Here is a 21,194-nt window from a genome sequence, read left to right as displayed (position 1 = left end):
GAGATGGTGTCTTAAGTTCCAGGGATGTGTGAGTGGAGTACGATTCCACTGCAGAGATCAATGGAGGGAATCCCTGATTGGTGGTGTCCAACATTATAGCAGAATCAAAGGCCTAATGTTTGAAGAACACAGACAGCTTTAAAAAGTGTTAGGGTTTAATTTATTCTGGTGGTAAGCTTGGTCCAGGATGAAGATTTTGCATGGTAATCAATGCTATGGATCACACCTAGTTGCAGTATAGCGAATTATATCATATAGCATAAATGAATATTCTAAACAGCACTTTGTAAAATTAGCAACCACGCTTAGTTTATTTCATTTTCAGTCAAAACAGCAATTAAGTTTCCAAATCTGGAGTTTAAAAAATGAATAAAAGCTGCAGAGAAAATGTGACTCCTAACAACCACCTGGAAAACCCGGTACACACCAAAACTGTCCCCATCAGATAAACAGCAATTAAAGCTTTCATCTTTGAGAGAGAGGAGAAAATCAAGCTGCTTCAGATCTGAAAACATCCATCTGTCCATCCCTACGCTCAATGTTGTGGGCCTGAAAAGATGTACACTCCATGCAAATAGACTATCCACCTCATGTGAGTGGACTAACTACTAAAACGGAAGCTTAGAGATGTGGAAAAAAATATTACTGCAGATTTTTTTCTGTAAAACTGAAGGCAAAATGTGGACACATTAAATACTGAAATAACTGTCATATTTTAATATATTTTTTTCAATTATCTGTTTAAATGTTTCATGCTTTTTCCTTAAATAAGTAACTAGTACTTACCTCCTCAAATGGCCAGAACTCACCAGTGGGTCCAATGTTTTACTACACACTTCTATAACCTCAGAATAACTCTGCCAGTTTACATTGTAGGTGTGGTTATTATAATTAGCACTAGTAAGTAAGTAAGTAAGTGATACTTTTTTGATCCCACAACCGGGGAAATTCCACCCCACATTTAACCCATCCGTGAAGTGAAACACCACATACACACCAGTGAACACACACACTAGGGGGCAGTGAGCACACTTACCCGGAGCGGTGGGCAGCCCTATCCACGGCGCCCGGGGAGCAGTTGGGGGTTAGGTGTCTTGCTCAATGACTGTCGGCCCTGGGGATTGAACCGGCAATCTTCCGGTCACAGGGCCAGATCCCTAACCTCCAGCCCACGACTGCCCCAAATGTATGTAATAAGCATGTAATAAGTATGTAATAAGCTTGTGGTTTTAAAGGGTTAATGGCCTTTTTGACTGCAAGTTAAATTTAAAGGTGGTCTCTGACTTTTACACAGTAGCATATATATGTGGAGTATATTTCACAGCTATAAGTGCAGTTTTTGTACATATGTCTTGTGTTTTACATCTCTCTTTAGCAAAAGAGGCTTTAAATGCCATATGATGGCACTTTGTGCTTTGTCTCACTTTCCCCTCATTGCATATTTTATATTACATGAAAGTTATAATTTCTAGACTTCTTATAGCTGAATTGCAAACTCAGCTAAATTATAAAAGCTTATAATTGTTTCAGCCTCATATGTTTTTATGGTCGGCGACTCCATATGTAAACTACCATCACACTAAAAGAACACTGTTTCAGTTATATGTCCAGCTTAAGTTATGATGTGTTGGAATTAGCATGTGCAAGCAAGGTTTCATGTTAAACATATGGTTCTGTGTTATCTTTTTAACTATTTTACAATGTAAGCCTGCTAGTTTTGAAATGTTGATGTTATGTCAGGCTTCTGTGACACCCATATGGCTGTAAATGCCAGACTCAGTTGACTTTTACTAATGTCCCCCACACAAGCTGTTGATTTAGGTTAGATGAAACAGCATGACAGGAAACGTGCTGGTAGCAATAACATGTCTCTCTCTTTCTATATTGTAGGTCAGCAGTGGTCAGAGCACAAGGGAGGCCCTGTATGGTTTTAAATGTGGGTGGACTTCTAAGGATTCAGTTAATCAAGAGTCCAGTGCAAGAATGAATAAGCAAATTCGTGTTCAGTTGACAGGCATCAGTTGCATTTTACTGCTGTTTTGCCTCCAAATGTGCATTGGTGAAAAGGACTGCACTGGAGTAGACTGTCCAGTTTTGGAGAACTGCATTGAGGAGATGTTGGAAGAGGGAGAGTGCTGTGCTACTTGTTTCCGGCGAGGATGCACTTGCAAAGGTTATCAGTATTACGACTGCATCAGTGCGGGATTCAAAAACGGGAAGGTTCCTGAAGGAGAGTTTTACTTAGTAGACTCTGGCAGCACAGAATGCTCTTGCCCTGAGGGTGGAGGGAAGATAGGATGCCACTTCATTCCTTGCCCTGAAATCCCAGCTAACTGTATTGACTTTTCTGAATCTACTGAGAGTTGTCCCCATTGCTTGCGGGTCGGGTGCATCTACAAAAACCAGACGTACGAAGCTGGCCACTCCTTCCGCATGGATCCATGTCAGGTGTGCCACTGCCCGAATGATGGAGGTGACCTGATGTGTTCCCCAATTCCCAACTGTGACTCAGAAATGGTCAAGGGACCAAAGCAGCCTGCAGAACATGAAGCGAAGGAAGAGGACCGTAATGAGCTTCTTATCACCGAACGTGAAGGTCCTGTCGACATCCCCACCAAACATCATCCTGGATTCCCCAGTAATTTCTTACCCGTCTACTACAACAACCCATCAGAGTTTGACAAGACTGCAGACTATGACTACTTCCCAGAAACCACCTCAACATCAAAGCCAGAGGGTTCCACTCAATCTTCTTCACCTGTCAGTCCTGAAGCTCAGTCTTACCATGATGGTCTACACAAAGACAGCAGAAAAGAGCTTAGAGAAATACTAGGTGCATATGACACGGAAGAAGCCATGAATTCTCCCTCACCACTGGTTCCCACCACTACAGCACATCAAGAAGGCCAGACGGTAAGTTTCAAAAAGGAGACCCCTCCTTCTGAGCCAGAAACTGCTGGTGCACAGACAACACAACGCATCCAAACAGAGAGACTGATCCCATCAAGGGCTGCCACACATCGTTTCTTGGATGAAGAAGAAGCAGGGGATACTATTCATCACATCCACAGGGAGAGCCATGGCACACATCACAGAGGCACTGGGAAGCATGTGAAACACTCTGACACAAAGTTTCACTCCACAAGCCCAGAATACACCAGCCCTAAAACACAGAGCAGCCCTACTAACTCACCAGTCATGAGTTTGAAGGAACATGAGACTCCCAGGCTTTCACAAACAGAGGTCCAAGAGGAGAAGGAGGAGGACGAAAATGAACTATATGCAGAGCACAAGAACCAAGGAGGTGAGAGGAGCTGTCTTGTTAGGGATGCATGATCATAATTGATTTTTGCTCCAAACACATGATTATCAATCACTAATTTATGAATATTTTTATTTTGGCTGATCAGTCACAACCTGATGTGGTTTTTGGAAAGTGAGATGGCTTAGGCATACAGTTAGCAGCATGCTAATTAGTGACATATGACTTATCATTACATTACATTACATTACATTTAGCAGACGCTTTTATCCAAAGCGACTTACAAATAATGAGGTACATAGAACAAACATAGTCAGGCCTTAAAGGAGGCCAAAGGGTAATAGCGGGGTAGAGAAGGGAAGGAGGGCAAGAAGGAGATGAGGTAGTGTTTAGATTGCAAGAGGCGATTAGAGTAAGTGCTCCCTGAAGATCTCTGTCTTCAGGAGTTTCTTAAAAATAGCGAGGGACGCCCCTGCTCTGACAGTGGAAGGTAGCTTGTTCCACCATTGGGGAATCAAGTATGAGTACAGTCTCGATTGCTTTGTGTGAATGTTTGGCAAAGCTAAGTGACGTTCATTGGAGGATCGCAGCGGCCGGGCGGTGCTGTAAGCCTTTAGGAGCGAGTGCAGGTAGGAAGGAGCCTGCTCTGTTAACACCTTGTAGGCAATCATAAGAGTTTTAAATTTGATATGAGCAGCAACCGGTAACCAGTGGAGCTCAATGAGCCCGTTTTGGTTGGTTAAAGACCAGACGCGCTGCAGCGTTCTGAACCATCTTCAGTGGTTTTACAACACAGGCCGGGAGGGCCGTTAGTATGGCATTGCAGTAGTCGAGCCGTGAGATGACCACTGCTTGTACCAAGAGTTGGGTGGCTTGTTGTGTTAGAAACGGCCGTATCTGTCTGATGTTGTACAGCGCAAAGCGGCAGGACCGAGCCACCGAGGCAACATGGTGCATAAAGGAGAGTTGGTCATCTACCATAACCCCCAGGTTCCTAGCAACCTTTGTCGGGGAGAGTGAGAGTGAGTCGATGGTTATGGTGAAGTTGTGTTGAATGGATTGTTTAGCTGGTATAACCAGAAGTTCAGACTTGGACAGGTTTAGTTGAAGGTGGTGTTCCTTCATCCATGCGGATATGTCCGAGAGGCACTGCGATATCCGCACAGAGATCGACGGGTCATCAGGCGGGAATGACAGATAGAGCTGGGTGTTGTCAGCATAGCAATGGTACAAGAAGCCATGTGAGCGGATAACCCGGCCTAGAGAGGTGGTGTAAATAGAAAAGAGAAGGGGTCTCAATACCGATCCCTGGGGAACCCCAGTGGATAGCAAGTGGGCTGAGGAGAGCTCTCCATGCCACGACACCTTGAATGAGCGCCCAGTGAGGTACGATCTGAACCATAGTAGCGCATTGTCTGAGATACCCATGTTTGATAGAGTAGATAGGAGAAATTCATGATTGACTGTGTCAAAAGCGGCTGAGACGTCCAGCAGAATGAGTACTGAGGACTGTACTGCACCTTTGGCAGTTTTTAGTGCCTCAATCACAGATAAAAGAGCCGTTTCAGATTCAATGGATGTTGTAATGAATCAGCCCGACATTGCTAAACCTAACAACTACAGGTAATTGGTGTAGGTATGGGTCAGTCTTTGAGGTTTAACATTAACTGGACTGACTATTATGAGAATTCAAATATAGGCCTACGTTGATAACCTTTCTCTTGTTCCGCAGTCAATGCAACTGTCAGAAGAGCACTTGACATTCTGACAGACATGATTTATCTATAAAAGGCCTTTCATCACTAACATTGCAGCAGATAGCACACTAAGCTGTGTTCTTCATGTTCCAGGAACTGTGTTATCCACCCCTCCTCTACAAAATAATGCTGAAAATAACACAATTTCGTTCAGCAAGAAACTCATGTCCTAGAATTGTGTATAGAGGAAGTCAAGATTCATGATTCATTCTTTTTCAGAGTAATAGCATAATCTCCTCCCCGTCATTGCAACAACAAGAGCTGTTTCATCCAACCCTGAAGACTTGTCAAACTTGTCATTCCACCATACACTGTGTCTCATATGCACATCAAAGGAATTTTTGATTGCAGTAGGCTGAAATTTTCTGATACAAACAGGAACAGACAGATCCACCACATTAATTATATTAGCTAGGAATTATGTGTAAATAGAACACCTACCAAGTCCAAAATGAAGTGTGTCATGTGGGTCTTTCAGCCTAGTAAACAGGAACATTAGGGCAGAGAGGTGATGGTTCTTCAAGGGTTCTTTAGTAAAGAAAAAGGTTCTTTACAGAACCATGAACACTCAAAGAACCCTTTGCATGATCTTTGTGAAAATGTTCTTCAGAATGATGAAGAATTTGCTGTAGAAGATTCTGTATAGAACCTTTTTGAAAAAGCACCAATGTTCTTCCATTTCTACAATGTCAGGCTTGTTACAATCGAAGAACCCTTTTTGTGCTATATAGAACTGTTTTTAGGAAGTTTATTATGTAGAACTATCTACTATCTAGCACTCTCCATCATTCTGAAGTACCATTTCATAATGCAAAGAATGCTTTAATCCTGCAAATGGTTCTTTGAGTGTTCATGGTTCTATGTTGAACCATTTTCTTTAAAAACCCTTGAAGAACCATCATTTTTAAGTGTGTACAGGTGGGCAAAATGGTGATACTTATAGTTTTCGTGATGAACTATGTCACATTATGTCACCATATGCTTTTCTCAGTATAGTGTGAATACCTTCAGTACTTAACTCCTTACATTTCCAGGCTTGTGAGATACTAAGGCTTATTATTCAGCAACATGGACTACAGAGGTAATTAGCTGAGGCTCTGGCCATTCAAGGAGTTAACACTGATCAACTGTGCATTTCATTACAAAGACAACAGTTAGGCCTGTTTAGCTCTGTGGAATTGAGCATCCTGCTGACAAGACATTCTTAGAATTTGCAGATGGTCCTCATTTAAATCTTCCGCCAAGGGAGTTATGCCCAGTCTGCAGATTTTTCATGGCTCACTTGTGGGCCACATCCTTGGTTTGTTCTGGCCTAGTACAGGGCTAGGTCCTTGGCCCAGATCTGGCCCACCCACTGTAAAGTGAGTAAGACATAAGGATATGGATCAAATCTGGTGCCAATGTGGCCCAACTACATTGTTGGTGTACAATATTCACGCCACAGTTGACCCATAGATGTAGACTCAAGGCAAAAGGGTATGAAGGTCTCCAGGATCTGGTCCTATTCTGACCTAACATCTACCTGATAGTCAACCAGCACGCACATAGGAAAGCCAGAATCGGACCAAACCTGTCTGTTGTCTTTGGGATGCATGTTGGCCACAGTGAGACATACCAGTGTGTGAAATCTATACTTTCTCTGTGCTGTTGTGCTTTCTATCACTGTGTAAAAGATGCACATGTTTCCAGCTGTGTGCAGTTTGTTCCCCCTTCTTTCCCAGGTGGTTTCCATTCTTGTCTTTGGTACAAGTAACTTTCATATTTTAGTTTACCTTCTGTTTGGAGTGCTTGTTTTTGCCTGAAGTTTAATAAAACCGACCAGCTCATGCATACATCCTCAACGGTGGTCTGGTCTGTCACAAATAGAGGTATCATGGCAGGGTGGACAGGAGTGTATACTGAGGTTGTTAGTGGATTACTATGCCTTATTCCCCGGTAAGAGGTTTGTAAATGGACATAGAGATTTCAGTAAACTGATTTATTTCACTTTTATTTATGAGATGCAAAAATGTTACAGATCGTTTACATATAATTTATACATCATTTGTAAAACATGAGCAAGAAAATCACTGCTGTTTAATAAGCTTAATATTTTGGAAGCCTAAAGTTTTTAGCATTCTTTTCATCAGGCTTTATGAAAGACACATTACTTTAGCAGCCAAGATGATTATTATTTTATTTATTTGATAAAATACTCATTTAATATATTCACTAATCATGGATAACATCTAATCAATTGGTCATATATTAACATTTTTGAGTTTAGACAATGCCTTCAACATGGTGATGGTAGTATGAGGGATGACTGATTAGGGGGTGGGACTCTAAGAACTAAGACCGGAGTTCTAGGTAGGTTCTGCATGTAGCTAGAAGACCAGACCCCCTCATAGCTGTAGTAGATGCCGGGCTGAGGAACAGGGAGGAGATGGGGTAGCAGTGGGGACTGTGAAAACAGAGGGTGTTAGATTGGAAGAAAGAGGGGTTTTAGGCATGTTCCTCCCCCCAAACTTCAGTTATAACTACATTATGTAAATTGTTACTTTATTAACTAATAACTCTAAAGACTTGATTAGTTTATGATTTGTTAATTATTATGTAAGAGCAAGTTTTTGTACAAATCCTTTTTGAAGAAAAAAATGTGTCTTTCTATATAATTATGCATTAAAAGTAACTGTTCCATTCAGTTCAGTTCACTTAAAGCATCCTAAAAAGAGGAAACAGGAGCCAAGACTTGAAAGAGGAACTGATCCTCCTCTGGGCCACACCAGATAGTGGAGCTATGATGCAAATAAGAAAAATATGTTTAAAAGTCAGAAGTTCCTGAAATGGTGTTGATTACATCCCAGAAACCATCCTAAACAGAAACAGTTGCCATAATTATACATATTCCATTTTGCAAGCCTTGAGCAAAACCACAATGATGAAGTTCTCCTTATCTTCTCTTTGCTGACCTAGACTCCCCAGTCCTGTTGAAAGATGGAGTTCCTCATAAAAATGCTTCTTAGAACATGAAATATGAGTACTTCTAGATGAATATTGTTTGATGAGTTTTAGCACCCAGAGGATGGGCCAGAGAAACAGCATGGGGTTTCACTCTGGCATGAAAACGTAGCATCTTTATACAAGCTAGTTAGAGTGTTATTTTTCTCCATATTACATACTCATAATATTTTGATATCAGAATCCCCAGAGTGCGATTGCAGATAGCCACATTAGAAAGAGGTCATTTCATTTCAAAATATTTATGATTCTGTTATTGCTGAGGTCAGTTCTGGTACATCCAGTCCATTTCTTTATGTACAGCACTAGGCAAAAGTCACAGATCACCACTGATTTGTTTAATTTTCAGTCAAAACAGGCATAAAGTACACATTATTCATTTTTCAGGAGAAATTTCTGAGGATATTAGATATACACTATATGGACAAAAGTATTGGGATACCTACACCTTATACCTACAGGACCTTTTAGGACATCCCATCCTAAATTGATTACATTAATATGGAGTTGGTCCCATTTTTGCACCTATAACAGCTTCCACTCTTCTGGGAAGCTTTGTACACAAATTTGGAGTGTGTTTATGGGAATTTTTGCCCATTCATCCAGAAAAGCTTTTTTGAGGTCAGACACTGATGTTGGGCAAGAGGGCATGGCTCCTAATCTCTGTTCTAGTCACAAAGGTGTTTCATGGTGTTCTACACCAAACTCACCCAGCCAGGCCTTTATGGACTTTGTGCACAGGGGCTCAGTCAAGCTGGAACGGAAAAGGGTCTTCCCCAAACTGTTCCCACAAATTTAGAAGTGTATAGTTATCTAAAATGCCTTGATATGCTGAAGCACTAAGATTTCCCTTCACTGGAAATGAGGCTTTTAGGCCAACCCTGGAAAAACAGTTTGGGGAAGGCCCTTTTCTATTTCAGCATGACTGAGCTCCAGTGCACAAAGTAAGGTCCGTAAAGGCATGGCAGAGTGAATTTGGCGTGGAAGAACTTGAGCCCTGACCTCAGCCCCATCCTCTGCCAAGCCCTCTTGTCCAATATCATGTCTGACCTTACAAAAGCTCTTCTGGATGAATGGACAAAGAATTCCCACAGACACAGACACTGGAAGCTGTTATAGCTGCAAAGGGGGTCAAACTCTTTATTAATGCTTATGGATGTTTAATGGGATGCCCTAAAAGGCCCTGTAGTTGTAATGTGTAGGTGTGTAACTGAAGTACAGCAAGGGAGAAAACACACTAAAGACGTATAGTGACATAAACCGAATTAGTCATTTAGCGTGTCATCATTCAGCTAGCATCCTTAAAGTTAGGCCCAGAAATTCTGTATGTGTGCATCCTTAGTGTTACTTTGATTTGTCTGGTGTTTACTGTGGCTATAACATATTACATAGCACTCACATGTCTGTCTGAAGTCAGTGGACAGCCATATGCTACCACAGAGAGGGTGTTCAGACCTGTTCCAGCACCTGGTCTTTGTAGGAATGCATGACATTTCTTCCACACAATTCATACTTTACAGCCAGCGCTGATTGTCATGTGCATGTTGCGACTTTAAAGTGCGAGACATACCTCCAGGGCTTCTTTACTTTAGACTCATGCTCTTCCTGGAATTAAAGGATCAAATAGAACTGCTTTGCTCAGTGTCATGCTTATTTATGGTTTCCTGATGGGGTTATTAGCCAGAACGACTGCGGAAAACCAGACCTCAATGCACTGTAACATGCTAGGTTCAGTAAAGGCTTGTTTTAAATGGTACTACTTACAAGATCATGCTTGTTTTCCACTGCTTGATGTTAGATTCCACATTGACTGCTACAGTAGACAGTACAGGAGGCCCAGTTTGGCGCTAAAACTTCTGCTAGAAAAGAGGAAGTGGCGTGAGGAGCTCTGGCTACGTCCCAAGGTTTTCGGATGGATTGGCACAGCGAGAGCTCAGTTGTCAAGGTCAGTGGGTGAACGGAAGAGCTCCAAGATGATGACATCCTGTGGAGCAGGAAAAAGGTGTTAGCGATAATCTCCATGAGTAATGCTTCATATCAGCTCCACGAGGAGGGCCGACAGGGTCGTTGGCAGACACGCTCGCCTAAGGGCAACTTTTCAAGTGAATCTGCAAGAATTTTATGAAGAAAAGTCTCTGAAGATGTGCCATCGCCTCCACATGCAGCATCGGGTTTAGTTTGGTTTCCCAAATGAGACGTTAATAAAAGGGAGATGATCTGGTGCCTGTTTTTGAAGACGTGGTTCAACGGATGAGTCTGAATAATATACTGTGGCTTAGAATGAATGACAGCTAATTGTGCCAGCTAACATGGTACTGCTAGTGTTCTTTAATTCGGTTTTTATTTAGCTAGCATCATCTAGCATTCTTTCATTTTAAACATTCAATCTCATTTACAAATATGTTCGTGTTTCTTCTTAAGAATGGTGAATCAAGCCCACTGCTTGTGTCAGTGAGTATCATGGTTCTACTATCACCAGCCTGCTGATCACCAGCATACCCAGCTATGTTGTGTTTTGGATGCTGTTATGCTAAAGCAGCATAAACCAGCTTAGGCCAGCATGGAGCACAGTTACTCACAATTACTAGCAAAACCTTCACAGTTGTATATAAAAGGCATTTAAAGTGATTTAAAATGAGCTTTCTTACTCTGATTAGCTTGATGAATGTGAGCAGAAATGGAGGAAACAGGTCACTGGTTGGAAAATGAATGGAAAAGCTCGTAATGTCATCATCATTGCATCTGTTTATGGGGAAAGTCCTGCCCTTTAATAAAAACAGCTAGTTGACCTGCTGTGAACGGAAAAGCCCCCTTAGTTGTAGAGATCTTCACAAGCGCAGTAGCCAGAGCAAACTGGAAATGTGTGATTCACGTGTGTTATTTGAGCCAAACAGTATAAACTATAACATTTTTGTCAGATTTTACTAGTAACTTCAAATGACTGGAAATAACTGCCTGGCGGTGTGGCCAAATGGCTGCTGATTGGACAGACTTTCCTATAAGGACTTTGATGGGCCATTGTTAGCATTGTTTATGCTAGATATAGTCAGGGTAAAATGATGCATAAGCATACTGGCATCACCTCACAGCATTCTTGACTTTATCTCCAGGGGATTACCATCTAATCGCACCTCATCTCTCCTCTTTCCAAAGCCCTCTGGCTTATTTAATTGCTGTTACGCTAAAGCATGACAGATTATGACCTAATGCTCCACTCCCTTATACTCTCCACCTCCGCAAAGGTCAGCATGGGTGGATTTAAACTCTGCAGGAGAGCAAATACTCATATTTAAACACCCTCTTTTAACATTACACTCATTAGGCTGGGTGAGCTAATGTAAACGAAAGTGGACCCGGCTTTTTTCTGTAAAACAGAGATGATATCATTGAGGATATTTCCCAAGAAACGTACATTTCAAGCAAAGAGAAGGTTAAGTAAGTTCTTGCTGAGCTGTATTCTGGAAAAAAAGCCACTTTGCACTTCTAATTAATATGCTTGTGATGTCATTTGGATAATGCGCCTTAAGCATCGCTTTTGAGACATAATACAATGTATAATATCTTATGTACATGATTTCTGTACTATATTTCTGATAAATCTGGACCAAAATGTAAATGTTTTGAATTTATATAGATGGATATGGCCTCATTCTTTACTGTAGCAGGCTTAGCTGTACCAACTCCACCATGTGGAGACACGAATATCAAAGAAAAAAACAAACACTATGTTCAAAAGTTTGTGGACACCCCTTCTTATTAATGATTTCAGCTGCATTAAGGTCACTCACTGCTGACACAGGAGTACAAATGCACATTTTTTATAATATCTATAGAAAAGCACTGACTAATAAAACAGGACACTCTAGAGCAGCTGCATATAAGCCATGCTTAATGCCCAGCATGGGCTGGAGGTGTATAAAGCCCCCAGGCATTGGGCTGTGGAGCAGAGGAACTGATCTCTGGAGTGATTGAGCTCCCTCCAATACCTTTGGGATGAGTCGGGGTGATCCAGAACTGACCATCCAACATCAGTACCTGGCCTCACTAATGCTCTTGTAGCTGCAGTCAAATCCTCACAGCAATGTTCCAGCATCTAGTGCCTTTTCGGTAGAGTAGATGCTGTTACTGCAGCAAAGCAGGACAAACCAATTTGGGACGAGCAGATGTCCACAAAGTTTTGGTCATATTGTGTATGAAGAAAAAAACATACTTTAATGGTACACAACGATTGTTGTGAACATTCACCGATGAGCATGCTTTGAGAATTTGAGAAGGTGACCAAAAGCGCATTGTACTTCAACTTTTTTAGCTACATTAAATGTTTATGTTACTTTTTACCCCCTGCTAGTTTGTGTGCCGCTTTCCTGTACAGTCTTTAGCTCTAGGTACACACAGAACTGTAGTCCAGCAGAGACAGTGAGTTTGATTATCCTGACAGCTTTATGTTTGGTATATAGGGAGACTGTAAAACCTTATCAGTGTGTCCAGAAGAGTAAACATGTGGTCACTTTCCCTTCCTTCCTTTGTTCTAGACTCAACAGGAGCCCAACGTGGCACAATATATTTGTGGCTTAATGTGAAATCAGGCCTTAAATGAAAGTGCCCAAATCACAATGAGATTATTTGTAGCCATTTCGCCACATAAGCCTGCTCTGAAGCCTTTAACAGGGAATTCTGCCGTTTTTTCAAAATTTCTGCATAAGTAGTTTGTCAAAATGTAAACTCATTCAGAGCGGTTTGATGTAAAATGCTTCAGTGGTGACAGGAAACAGGATTCACCCTTTCTACAACATAAATCTAGCCATTTTATGTACTATCCAAAACCTCCAGTCAACTAACACTTGTCTTCTGAGCTTTTATATGTAATGTGGATGATAGTGAAAAGTTGACAAATCTGAAAGAAAAAAAACTCTTTGGGCATTATTTCTTCCTTAAAACACCCTGCTAATTTTGCGCCATGCATGTATTAAAAAAATCGATGTTTTAGGCCAAAATCTTTTCTGAAAAGTATCGTGAAACAATGTCATACAACATATTTGTCACCATTTTCTGTAATAATGTTCTGTAACTTAAACTCTGACATCTGGAGCCTAATACTACCACTGTGAACTGTGATACTTTACTGAAAGGAAAAGTTAGGAAAATGTATCTAGAATGGGAATGGAGCGTTTCACACCAAACCACACTGAATGACTGCTTACGTCTTAAGTACTTTATTAGGAATAAAAATGGGTGGAATTTATCTTTAAAAATAAAAATGATCTTTTGAGGAGTCGGGGAAGTCAGAAAAGTCAGTAAATTGAATTATAGATGCATTTTCTCTCTCTCTCTCTCTCTCTCTCTCTCTCTCATTCCCTCTCTCTCTCTCTCTCTCTCTCTCTCTCTCTCTCATTCCCTCTCTCTCTGACACTTTTCGGAAATAGCTGTTGTTCTGCCAGTGCAGCAGGGGCCAATAGCAGGAGGAAAAATGAACATTCCAGTCCACACATGGCGTTGTCACGTCTACATTTTTGGTCTTAAGAAAGCAACCATTATTACACATTTATTTACATTCTGTAATCTGCTTTTCACTTTATTGAGGCACTGAACAGCACTGTTTGGGTTTTCCTGTCAATTAAACAGAGCAATTCCATAGATTTTTCAAATTTCCAGCACAATTAAGTGGTTCAGATTCATTCAGAATGGTTTGGAGCAAAATGCTCTCTTCTAAAGTCAGAATTGTTCACAGTGGTGGTGACAGAAACCGGATGTCTGAAGAGTTTAATGCTATTAAAGGCTCCCTCACAAAAGGTTACCAGATAAAGGTTTCTGGATACACTGCCTAATGCCTGAGACATTACTTTAGACGTATTTTGAGAGAAAGTTTTGTATTTTTAAAATCTGTTGGAGATTTACATGCAGGGACACTTTTTAAGGCAAAGAAAACTATATGGATTTTTTTCAGATTTCAGAAAATCTGACCTGGCAAGTGTCTCTTCAACAAAGCATTTTATACCACACCACTCTGAATGACTTTGTTTACATGATTGAATTATGGAGACACTTTGAAAAAATGGTGGACTTCTCCTTTTAATGAAAGGATTCCTTAGAAACTAGAGGTTCACCATACACAACCAATTTACCATGCATACAAATGTCAGTTTCTGATGGAGGTTTTATTGTGAGATGTGGACATGAACACAATGGAAATTAAAGAGCTTAAAGAAATTTGTAAAGAAATATTTTGTTTACATCAGTTCTGAGGCAAATCACAAGTATTTTACAAAGGTACGGTAAAGTAAGTAGATGTTTACCGCTTTTTTACAAATGATGGAAGCATAAACAGACTCTTTAGATCTTTAAAATCATCATGTTCCCAGTCTTTCTTTTAGTTTACAGAACGCTGTGATGGAGCTACAACTTTTGAAATACCTTCTAATTATAGCTTCATTGAGTCGTACTTAAAGCTCTCACAAGATGGCCAACAGATGATTACAAAAAATAAATAAATAAAACCAGACACCTAAGAATTTACAGACCAGCACACACTGGTTCTAGAAAGTTTGTGAACCGTTTATAATTTCTCGAGTTTCTGCATAAATCTGACTACTGCTTCAGTCAGTCTTTGGTGCACTGACTGCTGTGTTTAGCATAATTGTCTTGTTGCAAGACCCACCTTTTGTTGAGCTTCATCATATTTACAGACGTCCTGACATTCCCCTGTAGAATTTGCTGATACAATCAAGAAGTCATAGCACAATCAAATGATGGCATGCCGTCCTGGTCCAATGGTAGCAAAACAGCCTCAAGACGTGATACTACCACCATCTTGTTTCACAGTTGAAATGAGGTTGTTATGCTGGACTGCAGTGAATGGCTTTCATCAAACATAACATAATCCCAGAGCAAAGCTATATCAGCCCACATAACAATCTTTCAGCAGTCTTCTGACTAATCTGGGTGGTCTTTAGGAAACTTTAACTTGGACTGCATGCCACTTCAAAGTGCTGCTGAACATACTGTAACACAAGGCCACTGCAGCCATATACCTGCTGCTGCGCTCCACTTGCCTGTCAGCCCTTTCATTTCAAAGAGTCATGAATTACTGCAGTCAGTCCTGCAGACTAGTCTGCTGAAAACGATTAGTGCTGGCATGAAAAGGCTTGCCGAAGAGAAACAGGCAGTTAAAGTATGCTGAAAATGCTGTACGGCTTTTTGCACAGACTGTATGGGATGGTGACGGGGTTTTATGATCACTTAATTTGTTTTTTAGATAGATTTTTAGATTGATTACACCAAGGTTCATTATAAACTGTGATTACACAGATCATTTTAAGTATCTAATGTATTTTTATTCAAGCTCTATCTCTTTGTCTGTCTATTTATATGTGTGTCCATCCATCCGTCTCTCTGACTGTTGTAGGCCTGTTACACTCGGGCCTTCTGTTTCTGTTATGAATGGCAAAACTTGGTCAAAAATGAGAAAATAAGATAGTATGATAAGTATGATAATACTAATTGCTGCCTGCTTCTCTATTTCAGTAGTGTATTAGGATTTTCAGTAGTGTACTATGCTAACACTGACATACATTAACATTTTTCATCTGTTGTAGACCAAACATGGAAATTAAAAACTGTAAAAGCCTGGGACTGACATTACCATTATCATTATATTTAATCTTGTAAGCAGCAGTTTTACAGTGACTCTTTCATTAAAGATTCCTGGCACAGATCGGCCACTGCTGTTTTCCACTCCTAACAACTGACTGAAACCTGGTGGGTCTACAGCTTGTATTCATGTGCCATTTCTTCTTATAAAATTGGTCCCACATATCAGACTAATGCTCTTGTAGCTGCAATCATATCCTCACAGCAGTTGAGTGGCTAATCTGACAAGGCCTTCACGTTAGCTCCTGAAGGCCTAACCAATGGGACAGCCAGCTTAGCTGTATCTACATAGATACCACAGGGGGAAATTGATTTAGATTGGGCAAATTTCTGATGGGTGGTTCAAGATTATAACCTTTTTGTTTATAATCAAAACTTAACAATGAAATAAGAATATTACCATTTCCACTACCAAAAACTAGTGCTAATATTTTTAGAGTTTAAATAGAGCAAGCATGTTTATTCTATTATATTAAAAATAACCAGATATTACAGTCATGTATGTTTTAGCTGCTAGAAACATTAGGCCTTCTTTGAACAGTTACTGTTTATTTGCTGAATTTAATATATTTCCAGTAGCATATTAGCAGCATGCTAACAGTAGTGTACTTTAACATTTTATGACTGTTCTTGATTAAACACAGGACTTTGCATTTCAGCTACAGTTCAACTAACATACACACCTAACGTCAGCTCAGCAGCTCAGAAAAACAGCCCAGGAATTAATTAAATTACAGCAAAGAAAGAACTCTACTACCAGCACATGTTTTTTTTCTGCTTAAGTTTTTGCACATTTTGAATAAACAGTGGCCAGTTCGGGTTATAGCAAAACTTTCATCAAAAATGAAATAAAAAAAAAAACATTTCTCTGGCCCACAGATTTGGAGAGATTTTTTGATATGGCCCCTTTAACGGTCTATATCTTATATCTATAAAGTATCTAGAACTTTCACAAGGCCTAGAGTGGACAGGCCAATAAAGCAAACCATTATACAAAAGCCATGGCATATTTTTGTTATTTTTCTCATATCTTAATTCAACAAATAAATTGAAATGTGCACTAAAATGTGTAGAAAATGGTCATATTTACGTTTGTTCTCTGTAGAGGATGCATTTAATGACTTTCACTTAAAAAATCAACAAAACATGTCATTTCATCGGGAGTGTTCAAACTTTGTCATATGACTGTATCCCATAAAAGCTTCATATAGACCTGATGCAACAATAATGAGGATCTACATGCCTTTTCCCTCTAAAACAACTGTTACATTTTTAAATAAGACATCATTTTACAAGAATAACACATTTGTAATCATATGTAATTGCTAGGAACTGCTTGTCTGGGTTGAAGGCTTAGTTTATGGTTTGTCTGTGAAATTAGCCAGGCCAGTGTTACATTTTCCAACATGTCTTGTGCTCATAGACTTACACATTTGTTTTTTATTTGTACATTGGCTTTGGTTACAGCTCATTTCAAAGTAGCGTTTGTTTTTTTTTTTTTTACCACATTGAATAGAAATCATCTGTTCAGCTGTCATGCAACCACATGAATTTGTTTATGCATAGTTGTGAATGTGAGTGGATGTAAACAGACATCTGTGATCATTCAGAGGCAATAATTAATGTTTTTGTTTAATTAGTGAGATTTAACACTTCAACCATGTGACATATTCAGATAAAAATGTACAGTATTTGGTATTATACTATATATAGTGTGTAGTAATTTGTTCCTGTCAGAACGAAACCTCATTGTTTTGCAGTTTTTGACATTTTTACATTTAATGTTGAATGAACCAAAAGTAACAGCCCAATTACTTGGAAAGAAGTCTGGTTCCATTGACTTACATTAAAAGTAGGATTTTTTCCTTCTCCTTTAAGGTTACTACTTTGGAGATATGAGGTTTTATTCTAACAACAGAGAATTATAGCTAGCTGGATTTTAAAAAAGTCATGCCTAAAAGGATGTGTGGTGATTACAGAGCAAAAGAAATAGCCAAAAAAAAGAAGCAAATTTGCAGTAGATCACCAAAACACTCAAAAAATTGTTTTATGGACTGGTGAGTATAAATTCATGAATGTGTTTACTTGGTTCATGAAAAACATAAATTATAACCTACTTCTAAGACTGAACTTTGGAGGTGTGAACAAATATCCCTGTAGATTTGTTTGAAAACCTGTCTCCTGAAAAGAAGTTAAGCTGTAATTTTCACACATCTACACTCCAGGACAAGTGGCAAACAGGCTGTTTAAAGGGCAGGGAGGCCAAAAGATTATGTTACATTATGTTATTAGGCTATGATTTGGGAGCCTAGTATTCAGGAGTATTCACTGTTCATTTTAAATGAAAGTTAATGGAAAAAGCAATTGGCTCCAAACTTTACAAGTCCTACACTTCATTGTGTGGGCATCTCTTGGGACACTGTCATGTAATAGTGGCATAGAGGACACATGATACCCTTTTCCACTTGAAGGGGATAGGGAATGTAAAGTTTAGATCATTTAAAGGGCACCACATCATGTTTTGTCCCCCCAGAATTAATTAAGACTATCATTAAGACATGCTATCATATCACTAAGGCACATCAACATAAGGCACCTCCTCTCACTTTTGCCTCTCTAGATTGCACTTTAGCTATGCTTTTTCAACCAAGGGGGCACCAGGGGGGTGGTCCCCCTGAGACCACACATCCTTATTTATCACATTAAAAAAAGCTGTCGTTCACGGCATAACTTGGTCTAATTTGCAACTCTGTCATCTGAAGAAATAGCAATGTACTACAAACTGAGCATGTTCAGAGATTTAAGGTTCAACAATGATTTTAGCAGTATTGCCTCATTTTTGTCAATTTTACTGCCTCTTCTTGTGATTTCATTCATTATTTTTGTGACGCATTTTGAGCTGCACTTCATGTAGGAAAAGATTGATATAAATAGAAATGTATTATTTGTATTAACATTATGCCAACTGACTGATCAACCTACTTATCTGTAAAGAGACCTGCTGTGGAAAAAAACAAGGGATGGAAATCACCTCTTGCACAAATGTATTAAAGGACACTTCCACCAATTTTTCAAATGCTCTGCATAATTCAATGGTTGATCATTCTAAGTCATTCAGAGTGGTTTATTGTATCAGGGAAACAATGCCTACAACATAAATATAGCAATTTTATTGACAACCCACAACCAGCCATTAATCTTTATGTCTTTTGAGTTTTTACATGTGATGTTCATGGTGGTAAAAGCGGTAAACCTGTAGAGGGTTTTCGTCTTGCCTTACAACACCCTGCTTGAGCCTTTCCACCATTATAGGCCAAATTTTAGACCAAAAACTTCTCATCAAAACTATCATAAACAATGTCTCAGGCAACAGGCAGTGTATTCATAACCATTTCATGTAATGACTTTCTGTGATGAAGCTTTTAGAGGCATTAAAAGTTCTTCAGACGTTTGGTTCCTATAACTACCACTGTGAACAATTCTGACTCTGGATATGTTTCTAGAATGAAGTGTTTCACATCAAACCACTCTGAATGACTTTGTTTATGTCTTAACCCTTTAAGTTTGTGGAAAGTTGTGGAATTCCCCTTCAACTAACCAAATGTAGAAAGAAGAGTACAGTGACTCATGAGAACAATCAGCAAATCATACATATTTGTCCCCCAAGCAGCTTTTGGAAATGAAAAGTCTAAGAACAACAGGTAATGAGACTGTCCTGTATAAGATTTTCAGGGGTAGTTTAACCTAAAAGACCTGCTGACAAAGACATGCTGGCAGAAATGTCTGACTCTGTAATTTGCACAGTATACAACAATCTACAGCATGCAGCACCCAGAAAATACAACCACTGTTTAGTCTGTAAATATGATAAATACGATTGTGTGTGTATGGGTGTGTGTGGGGGTGTGTGTGTGCAGTCTCTTCTAGGGAGATGATTAGTGTGTGTTGTGAAGCTGGTAAGAAATGGGCCTCCATGCGCCAGCACTGCACCAACATGGAACCCACCAGGATGGACCCCGTCTCTTTGTGCTGGTAATGCCTTTTACAGTTTACAGTCATTTTGTTATTTGTAGTAACCCAGACAAGACATTATTTATCACACATACGTCTAACTGAATCTCCTAAATGTGCTTGTTAAGATGTAAACAAAGTCATGCAGAGTGGTTTGAGGTGAAATGCTCTGTTCTAGAGTCAGAATTGTTCACAGTATTGGTGATAGGAACCAGATGTCTGTATGGCTCTAAATGCTCCCTCACAGAATGTTATTACAAAAATGGTTATGAATATGCTGCCTGATGCCTGAGGCATTGTTTTTTCAATAAGGTTTTGACCTAGAAAGAATTTTTTAAAACACTCATTCATAGTGGAGAGGTGCATGCAGGGTGTTGTATGGCTACTATATTTTCTTCCATTTTACCATCATCAACAAACTCAGAAGGCACATGTAGGTTCAATGGTCATTTTGGATGGAACATAAAATGGCTATATTTCAGTATATTTCAGGACATCAAAGCATCTGGTTCCCATCAGGAATACTGTAAAGCAATACGCAATAACTTTTCTCTACAATGCATCATTTCACATCAAACCACTGTGAATGACTTTCATTCTTAATGCAGGAACTATGCAGAAAATTTGAAAAATCAGTAGAATTACTGTTCAGGTAACAAGATTCTATTCTGTGTGATACAGTTAAGAGGATTTCTATTAGGCCAAATGTTCACATAATGTCACTTGTAGTGCTCAGCCTCTTTGACTATGATTTAATTGATTTTTTTCTATCTGTCTGTCTGTCTGGTCGTATCAGGACTGTGCAGAGTCGGTGCTGTTTGGGCTCTTTGCATGAGAGTAACTGCTTGGCTGGCCTCCGTTCAGCCCGAGCGGGCCATGCCTGTGGAGCTGATGGTGATGATGCCTGTGGGACAGACTCTTACAAGGCAAGTACTGTGACCTAGTTTCATCGTGCAGGTCATTACGTTCGAAAAATGAAAGATTTTGTGCAACGTCGTCCTCTAATCAAATTACCTTATTTGATTTAAATAGGGTCTTTTTGATGCTGGATGCCAGTCCAATTAGAGGGCTCTTTCTCCTGTGCTCTGGTGAAAGTTAAAATCACATGAAGTGCTGACATGATACTTTTAATAACAGTTTCAAACAGCCTGAAGTGAGGGTAAAAGTTTAAATGTAAAGTCTAAGGATCTGTATGCGACCTGCTCTTTAATTTCTCTCTCTCACAACTAGAGAACTCATACATTAGTTACTTTATAGTGTGTACCAAATCATCACTGATCAAAAAATATGTTTCTTCAAAATATGTTTCTTCTTTAGTCAGTTACAGTACAAAGCAAAAACATTCAAACTTTTAATGTAAATTAAAAAAAAAACCCAGAATGCAATGACTTGCAAATCTCATAGACTCATATTTTATTCACAGTAGAACATAGAACACATCTCAGATGTTGAAAGGGAGACATTTTACCATTTCATGAAAAATATTAACTCATTTATAACTTGATGGCAGCAACGTG

At 39.6% G+C, this 21,194-nt stretch overlaps 1 protein-coding gene across 2 annotated transcripts in view; it reads left to right on the top strand.

Moving 5' to 3' along the window:
- Nucleotides 1–21,194, top strand: part of LOC108427783 (fibulin-2-like) — a 58,849-nt gene that overhangs the window by 6,083 nt on the left and 31,572 nt on the right. For both annotated transcript variants that reach the window (XM_017698258.2, XM_017698256.2), the window contains exons 2-4: nucleotides 1,891–3,304; nucleotides 19,584–19,698; nucleotides 20,474–20,603. In XM_017698258.2, the coding sequence (XP_017553747.1) occupies nucleotides 1,984–3,304; nucleotides 19,584–19,698; nucleotides 20,474–20,603 (1,566 nt within the window). In that variant the 5' untranslated portion in view covers nucleotides 1,891–1,983. The remainder of the gene's footprint in view (nucleotides 1–1,890; nucleotides 3,305–19,583; nucleotides 19,699–20,473; nucleotides 20,604–21,194) is intronic.

This window comes from Pygocentrus nattereri, chromosome 9, assembly GCF_015220715.1.
Source record: "Pygocentrus nattereri isolate fPygNat1 chromosome 9, fPygNat1.pri, whole genome shotgun sequence".
Lineage (NCBI taxonomy): Eukaryota > Metazoa > Chordata > Actinopteri > Characiformes > Serrasalmidae > Pygocentrus > Pygocentrus nattereri.
The sequence above is the reverse complement of the archived record's forward strand: the minus strand, read 5'-3'. Positions and strand labels throughout refer to the sequence as shown.